This window comes from Syngnathus scovelli, chromosome 17 (assembly GCF_024217435.2).
Source record: "Syngnathus scovelli strain Florida chromosome 17, RoL_Ssco_1.2, whole genome shotgun sequence".
Lineage (NCBI taxonomy): Eukaryota > Metazoa > Chordata > Actinopteri > Syngnathiformes > Syngnathidae > Syngnathus > Syngnathus scovelli.
Window position 1 is genome coordinate 4,097,048 of NC_090863.1, and position 8,506 is coordinate 4,105,553.

Below are 8,506 nucleotides of genomic sequence, written 5' to 3' on the forward strand. Positions count from 1 at the left end.
AAGCACAATGTGGCTCTTTTGTACCAAGATGCTTCGAAATGGTGCCGAGCAGCACTTTTATTGCTTTGACCTGAGCACATACATGTGTGGGGGTCACTGTATTTAAAAAAATAAAATAAATAAAAAAAAAAGGGGGGGGGGGGCTGCAAGCTAACAGCCACGAACTGCTCCGTTTTTTTTTTTTTTTTTTTTAAATGCTCCAAATATACAATACTAATAATACATGTTAGTCAATCTTTTTTTTCCCACACATTAAGTGCGACGTCAGAGCAGAAGAAACTACTGCAAATGCGAGTCTCTGTGGCTCAATCTAGCATCTCTGCCTCGGTGGTCCTTGTCCCTCTCCCTGGTCCGAGGCCTCTCTCGCTCTCTGCCATGGTGGTCTTTGGGGTCCACCATGAAATGCTGGTGCGGCCTGCGGTGGTTGTAGTCGTCGTCGCGACGATGATGGTGATGATGGCGATGGTCACGGTTGGTATAGCATCCGCCGCCGTCCTCCTCCTCGTCTTCTGGTCTTTGGGTGTGACCGGCTTCAGGTTTGCGGTGGTGGTGGTGATGATGGCGGCGAGAGTGCTGGGCCCGCTTGGTTTCGCTACACAGGAGAGGCTCTTCCTCCTCGTCGGGTTTCTGCTGAGCCGAGGGGGGATCCTGGCCGGAGGGGTTGTCATGGGGACCTTTCCTCTTGGACGCGGCCGACTTCTTGCTCTTTTGCTCGTCCTGTCAAAGTGAACGGCAACACGCAGACGCTTTATGTAACATTTTGATTTTGTCGCCTCTTTTCCCCGTTGTAGGCGTAATTCTCTGTATTCATTTCGTTTGGGGTATAAGAACATTTGAAAAAGTGATGAATGGGGTCAAGAGGAGGCAAAACAATGCAGTGGACTCGGATGATTCGTCACTCACCAGAAAATGTCACTTGTGAATCTATCCAGTGGAGGATGATAGGGAGAAATGAAAGATGAATAAATGGATGCAAAATTCAATAAATATATGGATGGGGTATGTTTTCAAATGATATGATATCACACGTGCTGTTATGACACGTCACATGCTCTCGGTGTTACAGACCGGCATGACGGTGGGACAGGTAGGCAGCGTGTTCTCGGCCAGTCGGGCCACCAGATCGTTGGTGGGTTCCATTTCAGGCGGATGCGTGGCCCTCCAATACGACTCCAGATAGTCGGCAATGTGCTCGCAGGCGTCCGTCAACTGGTTCTCGTCCAAAATGACGTCAAACATTTCCTGTGAGGGAAAATAAATAAATATTTACACATGAAGTCATTGCAGCAGGATAACCAGCAAAAGACACTTCATCCGAGACACCATGAGGTCCAATGGAAGATTAGAATTCTCCATTCCTCTTTATTTCTTCCGGATTCGACGACACATGTCAAATAGCCACAATATGGCGCTCACCGGCGGACACTGGGCCAACTTGTCTGCAGCCACCAGCTGAACGTTGAGGTGTTTGGTCTGAGACTTTCCCCTGGTCTTGATCAGCCTGGTCAACACCTGGAGAAAGGTAAGCGCATTTCTGTAAAAACAGAATTAGCTGACCTAAAATATAATAATAACTCCACTCATGTCCAAAATAGGCCCCAAATTTCCCCACTATCTTCTCACTGTTTACCTTTGGAGAGGAAATCTTGACGTAGACGAGGATGGGCGCCAGGGAGGTCTTGGACACCTGTAAAGGATGGTTGACAGTGTCCGCGTCCAGGACCACCAGCTGTAAGCTGCGGGCCAGTTCAAATATGCGTTCCACCTCCCCCTGGATCTGGGCTGCAATGGCAGAAGTAAATTTTAGACCTGCCCTATTGACTCCATTTTATAGATATTGACGACAGGGAAGAGGAGCAAGGAGCATTCAAATGCGTTCGTTTACATACCAGCAGCATCTGTGTCAAAAGAGCAACAAAAAAAAAGACAAAATGTAAACAAACGGAGTCGAGTACTGTCACAATGAGCGGTAGCGCATACTAGCATAAAGCTAACAACGTACCTAAATTAGAACGCGTGTTGGTGCGGTCAATTAAAGCTTTTTTTCCCGGGTTGTTCAGTATGGAGCGCTTAGCCAGCGAGATATCCGCTGTCACCCGTGTGATTGTGATTCTACAAAAAAGAAATTATATTTCATTATTTATTTATACGGGGTTCCTCGCCATTCTGTTTGCTGTCAATAGGACTTTAGCAACACATTTTTTTTGTCGTCGAATGTTTTGCATTCCAATTTACATACAAATTTGGATTTAGCATTGAACTGACCTGCCTTCGAATCGATGTTTCAAAAAGTCAAAAAGGGCTTTTTGCATCATGTCTGTCACCTGGAAAAACAGGAAAGGTCATCATGAAAATATCCAATAAAAGGGGGGGGATTTAAGAGGTCACCTCTAAACCCTTCAGCGAAGGTCCCATAAGAACCACAGGACGCATGGTCGGCACCACGTCGTACATGGACACCTGCTCGCCCTGCACCCAGCAACAAACAATTCATTCCCATGTTGAGTCCAACTCAACGGTATGCCAAATTTCTACCATTTACAGTATATGCTGGAAAAAAAAACATCCATCCATATATGTATGACTTTGTAGCTGTAGTTTCAAAAAAATGGACTTACCGGCTTTTTTTTCACCTGCTGATTGGCTGTTGAAGGAGACAGTAAGTGTCCAATCACATGGAGTCACACTGGCAACATACTGAGCATTCTCACCTTGCGAAGGAGGTGTGTATTTCTTTGTGTTCATATCTTGAGCTATTTGCGATGCTGCTTTGCTGAAACAATAGATTTGGTTTGAGTTGATTTAGGAGCACTTTGAAAGTGCTATGACTTGCCTGGCTAAGGCCTTGGCCGCCTTTCTGGCCTGGACTTCCCTCCTGATTAGGATGGTTTCCAGATTGACCGGACTGGGGATAAAACCTACCACGCCGTCCTCCTTCACAGGCCGGCCGAGCCACCATTCGTTGCTAAATTTCTGTTCATACAAAGATGTCTTGAGATACGAGGCAAGTTATTCATCGGATGATTTTGGGGTTACGACCTCTTTGACGTGGAGAAAATCTCGAGCCTCAAAGGTGATGGCCTGACCGGGTACCGGCACGTTGTCGTCATCTGCTGGCGTGTAGGAGAAGTTGCAGCGTACGGCGAAAGCCACAGGCCGGTACTGAGGACACACAAACACCCTAATCGACGACTTCATCAAAAGTATTTTTGCAATAAATGGTTATTCTTCATCTCAGGCAGGACAATTTGGAGAGTAAAGTCTGAAATACCTTTGCTTTCTCCAACTGAACCTGGGCGTTTCTTTCCTCAGCGGCGTCCGAGTCGTGGCGCTCTCCCTGAAAGAAGCCACAAGTGTATTAACATTAGCTGGCTTGGCTCATTTGCATGATCTATTGTCTCTGAGACTTTTTATATCTCATTCTGTATTTGATAGGTTAAAAAAAATCTGCATGCTCCACAAATCAAGAACCTCGCTTGATCTCTGGGTCATGATTGTGTCGCAGTAAGGAGATTAAGACAGCACGCGCCAATCCGGGATTTAAAAAAAGAGGGACGGGGGAAAGATAGGAATGACTCCATGTCAGTCGTTAAATAAGACATATACAAGTATTATTATTTTTATCTTTAAATTGAAGCCTGGCCAGCTCTTCACTTTTTATAAAGATGATTCATTTGGTTTTTGCGTGACGTATTTTGTGATACCAGCGCAGACATGAACATGTGAAGGCAAACACATCCAGATGAGATGGACAGATGTATGCTGAAAAAAATGTTGAGCAAACCAGCCTGCCTAAGGAAAACAATTAACAAATAAACTGCATGGATTTTCCAACCAAGTAAATTGAGTTGATCGAGGGTGTGTAGATAAAGCATGCATATAATGAAATCTCTATTGTACCACTAGTTTTTGATTGATTGATTGATTGATTTGATTGTTTTGCGAACTTCTTCATATCAACCCGAGAAACTGTCCATACACCATAATGTGAACCAAGTTTCAATTTTAACTTCCCAGAAAAACAACTGTCCACCTGCATTTAAGTGAGTGAAATAGTCAAACGATTCAATCTAGAGTCAAATCAACATGGGCTCCATCAACTAGTGGTTCCAGACCAAGAGATTATATAACTTCTTCTACATGCACACCGCAGTGATAGGCCAACAGCACACGCACGCATTCCAGGCTGGTTTAGTGGAGTGGAAAGGAAAGGCTTCACACAGGGATTAGTGCCCGGTGAAACAGATGGCGCGTTCTGTGACACTTCCTGTTCCACGCACGCGCGTAAACACAAGACAAATGTTGTGTTTTTTACCTTTTTCTTGGGTGGCATCCTCCCTAACAACGAGCACCGCCGTCATTCCACGCGTGTCCGAATTTGGGGCTCACCTGCGAAGCCTTTTGGTTGAAACGTACACCGGGGCGCACGCTCTCCAACCACACGCGTAAAAACCTTCCCAAAACATAAAAAAAAAAAAAACCCAAAAACCGATTCTTCTGCTACCACCAAGGTGACGACAGCACGCGTGGAATTGAGGAGTGGCGTGAAGATGGGTGGGTTCCTCCTGAGAGTCCTTCGGGTATTAACGGCTTATTCCCCTGCGCTCATCTGTTGCGCACGTCCTGCAACGCGGAGGAGCAGTCGGACGCGCGGTGCACGCCGGTTAAATGAGCCCGCCAGTGCATGCGCGTTGCTTCAAGCGCGTGCGCGTCTGCACTCAAACGTGAACCAGTGAAGCGACAAAAGCATTTAATTCCCGTGCGAGCAAACTACATGACAGTTCCCTCAAAAGTTCATTCAGATCTTGGAGTGTCTTCTTTCTTTCTGTTGGATATTTGGAAGGATTCTTACATAATAGAGATGATAGGACCTATGATATGCTGAAGTGGCAATTGGAACGCTTAGGCTGGATGCGGTGAAGCGTGCAAGCGCTCCACTAACTTCCGATAAGAATCACCAAACGAGCGGCCAAGTCGCGCACGGACACTTCATTAGAACAATTCTGTCTTTACATTGTCAGAAAGATATTCATTAGTTTATGAAATGATTGAAAATGAGCTTTTTGCTAATTCAGGTACATTTACCTTTCGTAAGGATTGTTGATTAATATACTGTACATGACTTATTTTTAAATAAATAAAAAATGGAATAAGGAAAAATAGAACTAAAATGTAAATAGTTAAACTGTGCATCGTGATTTAATCCTGCAATTCAATAAATTGCGCCCCTCCTTTTTTTCTTGTCAGTCTACATGTAATGCTGCAGCATTTCTGTTTGAACTTCTAAAACGGTCTTGAGTGCATAACAGTTAGCATATGTTGATTGTTTGCATTACAGTCAAAACTATGTGTTTATTTTAATACACAAAGGGTAAATTCTCTTTTTTTAATGTTTAGTTTGACAGTAAAGTAGTTGGGACTGGCATTAACCAGCTTGAAGCCTTCTTTGATGAACTCAAAATTTACCAAAGTGCTGGTTAGTAGGAAGTGAATTGTGGCACAGTAATTGGCTGGATGACCCACCCCATTCTCTCATTTGTCCATCTTAAAAAAATAAATACAATCCTTCCTTGCTATCCTGCTCTAATGTTGCAGGTGCATGAACGCCGTCACTTACATAAGTGGACTGCACTCGCCGCCAGTTGCCCAGCCCACAGCAATACATCAAGACATCAAGTCTCGGGAGGAAGAGGAGGCTGAAGATGCCTATGGGGGAGGAACTTTGTTGTCTCAGGTCGGGAGACGTCTTGATGTGTAGTGGCGCCGGGGAGTTCCGCTCGTGTCGCCCACTGGTTCAAGTTGTGTATAGGGGAGTCAGCAGGTCCAAAAAGGTGTCGTCTCACTTCATTTCTTCGTCACTGATGAGATGTTGGCAGGGAGATTCCTCCCTTCAAGGGTCCTCTTTCACCTGTTTGTGCTCCTCCTCATGTGTATGTGTGTGTTTGTGTGCGCGCTGCAGCCGAAGCCCTCACCTCCCTGCCTCTGTTGCCATGGCGCAGTAAGTAACATTAATGCTAGCGCAGGAGGCACACAGCCTGAATTCAAATTAGCAAGACCTTCACCACTCCTCACAACAACAGCAATCTCCTTCCTCCTCCTCCAGACACAGATAATGTGCTGTGTGAAGTTCCGTTACCTTCCCCAAGTAGGCGGAATTGTAGATTTATATTTTAATTAGGATACATTGCACTCCATAATATTGTGCTTAAAAAAAAACATACAGTAATTAAATATATTTTTAAAAGTTAAACAGTTTGGTTTATCAAATTAATCAAAAATATATTTAGGACATTTCACATATAACTAAAATATTATTTTAGGGTATCTGTTAATTTTGAATTTGACATTTTGCTGGGGGGAGTCTCAAATTTTTGAGAACCAAGTGTTCCCATGATTAACGTGTGTTGTACAAAAATGTAAATGAGAATATTTATGATGATTATGGTGTGTGTGTGTCAGAACATACTGTGCCTCTTGAATATCTTGGTCACACAGGTGACGTAGAAGAAGGCCAGGCTGACCAAAGCGTTTTTTAGTGGGAACAAAACGGGTGTGATGAGTCCGAAGATGGCCAGCAGGGTCACCCGCGTGACCAAGAAGGGAAGGTCCTGGAGAGCCACCCCAGCAATGCATGAAAATGGGCCATGAGGGATGAGAGTGGCTCGCAGGCTGGACAGGAAAGCCAGAATGAAGACTGGGTAGACCCAGGCCGAGTAGAAGGTGGTCGGTTCGCCGGCCATCCGCACCATCTCCACTGTGTCCAACCAGAACAGGAAACAATCCACAAACGCCTCCAACCTGGCATCATTCTTCATTAGGAAGCCCAGGCAACCTGGGAAGGCTCGCGAGGACGAGTACAGGTAGGCGGCACCTGAAGATCTGGAAGGGATCGGTGTGGAGCGGCCCACGTGGCGGTCAGAGCGCCAGTGGGGTGCGTAAGACTTGTTGGGGGACTCTGATTGGTGGTTGGACGTGGCGTCATTTTGGCCGTCGTTGGAGTTGGAGCTGACTGTTTCCAGGTGGATCTGGACCAGGGCAGGTAGTTCAAAGGTAAGGTCCACGTTGTCTGCTGCAAAACATAACAACTGTTGGGAACAAAACCAGTTGGCACATTTTGAAGCTTAATAAATCAAACTCAGGTCACAATAAAATAAAACGTGAGGTCACAATTGTAGAAATAAAACCTGTTGTGGTTTATGAAATATACGTTACATTGTCCGAGGAGCCTGAAGGGCCGCAGCCTCTCCACCAGGTCCACGCAAATGAGCGAAAACATCACCAAAGAGACGGGCAACTCAGCAAAGTGGTCCAGGCGCATGCCCGCGTTGACTTGCACCTATTAGATAGATTGTTGAAGAGATAAAGATTTTTTTAAAGGAATAGCAACAAAAAATAAATAAACGGCTTATGTGCTGGTAAGTGCTGGAGAGTAGTTTAAAAATAAATGTCAGTGAAGTTAATGGGAAACCTGTCACATTACTGCTTATGTTACTGAATAACTCACATGGTCATGTGGCAGTGTCAATTTGTAATTTTTATTTCGTGAAAATATTTTTCCTTCTTACCTGGGAGCTTGCTATTACAATAGAAAAGCAAGGCAGCGTGCACAAGAGGAGATAAGCCAGCACTGTTGGTCTCCTTGAGGGGGGGGGGGCATGCAAAAAGACATTTTCTATGTCATGGTAAATTTTAGGTCTAAGGTTATCCTTAGACATTATTTTATTACGGTAACACACTCACCATCGTGTGGTCCTGAGTCTCCGCCCCCTCAGGACGTAATACTTGAGGGGCAGCCACACCAGCAGGGCACAGGAGGTCACGTAGGCCACAGAGGAGGCCACCACTAGCCAGTAGGTAGTGTCGTCACGTCCCCTCACGTTGCTCAGCAGGCGGGCGAAGCGCTCGGAGAGCACTAACGCGGGGACGGCCAGTGCGGCAAACTGCAGCAGCTCGTAGACGGCCAACTTTAGCTTCTTGGCTGAGGCCATGTCGAGAGGCGATGATGATGTTGACGACGACGGAGCAACGATTTGGACTCTGCACACTTTGGGAAAGAAGCGAGCTTACGCTGCACAATAGGAGTGAGATTGCTTTATGGTTGACTTTTTTACGAGACACTCACCGTACATCCCATCATGAACCAACAGGGACATTACAGAGTTGAATTCACATTCAAAAGTTTTCATCAGGCCAGGATAAAACCAGGGACAGCTCTAGGATTTTATTCAGTCCCTGGGCTAAGCTTTCTGACAGGGCCATAGCACCCCCTGCACTACCCCTACCATAGCGCCATCCCTGCATACTAATTGCAATAATTAAATTTGAATTTTTGAAGCTAAAATACTGATTAAAATTTTTAGAAATTATATTTGAATTAAATTAAAAACAAATTGGAAATTTAAATAGTTTTGAAAATGATGACAATGTACATAGTAACTGAAATTGACATTTTAAGGACAGCTACTATTAAAAATTTGAATTGCATAAAACACCACCACCACAGAGA

General features: G+C 45.0%; 2 protein-coding genes across 2 annotated transcripts; both read right to left on the bottom strand.

Annotated features, from left to right (window-relative positions):
• Positions 1-31: 31 nt before the first annotated feature.
• On the bottom strand, positions 32-4,746 carry cacnb2b (calcium channel, voltage-dependent, beta 2b). Its single transcript, XM_068648699.1, has 14 exons — positions 4,316-4,746; positions 3,272-3,337; positions 3,040-3,162; positions 2,834-2,973; positions 2,712-2,773; positions 2,619-2,644; positions 2,389-2,469; positions 2,266-2,324; positions 2,003-2,112; positions 1,890-1,898; positions 1,631-1,782; positions 1,417-1,512; positions 1,069-1,242; positions 32-717 (listed from the first exon to the last, which is right to left on the bottom strand). Exons 1-14 carry the CDS (start codon positions 4,331-4,333, stop codon positions 280-282), a joined length of 1,554 nt encoding a protein of 517 aa, XP_068504800.1. The 5' UTR covers positions 4,334-4,746; the 3' UTR covers positions 32-279.
• A 915-nt stretch (positions 4,747-5,661) lies between these two features.
• On the bottom strand, positions 5,662-8,353 carry tmem236 (transmembrane protein 236). The gene is made up of 4 exons (XM_049746555.2): positions 7,741-8,353; positions 7,566-7,638; positions 7,213-7,336; positions 5,662-7,069 (listed from the first exon to the last, which is right to left on the bottom strand). The coding sequence occupies exons 1-4, from the start codon at positions 7,986-7,988 to the stop codon at positions 6,456-6,458; spliced, it is 1,059 nt and encodes a 352-aa protein (XP_049602512.1). The 5' UTR covers positions 7,989-8,353; the 3' UTR covers positions 5,662-6,455.
• Between the last annotated feature and the right edge of the window lie 153 nt (positions 8,354-8,506).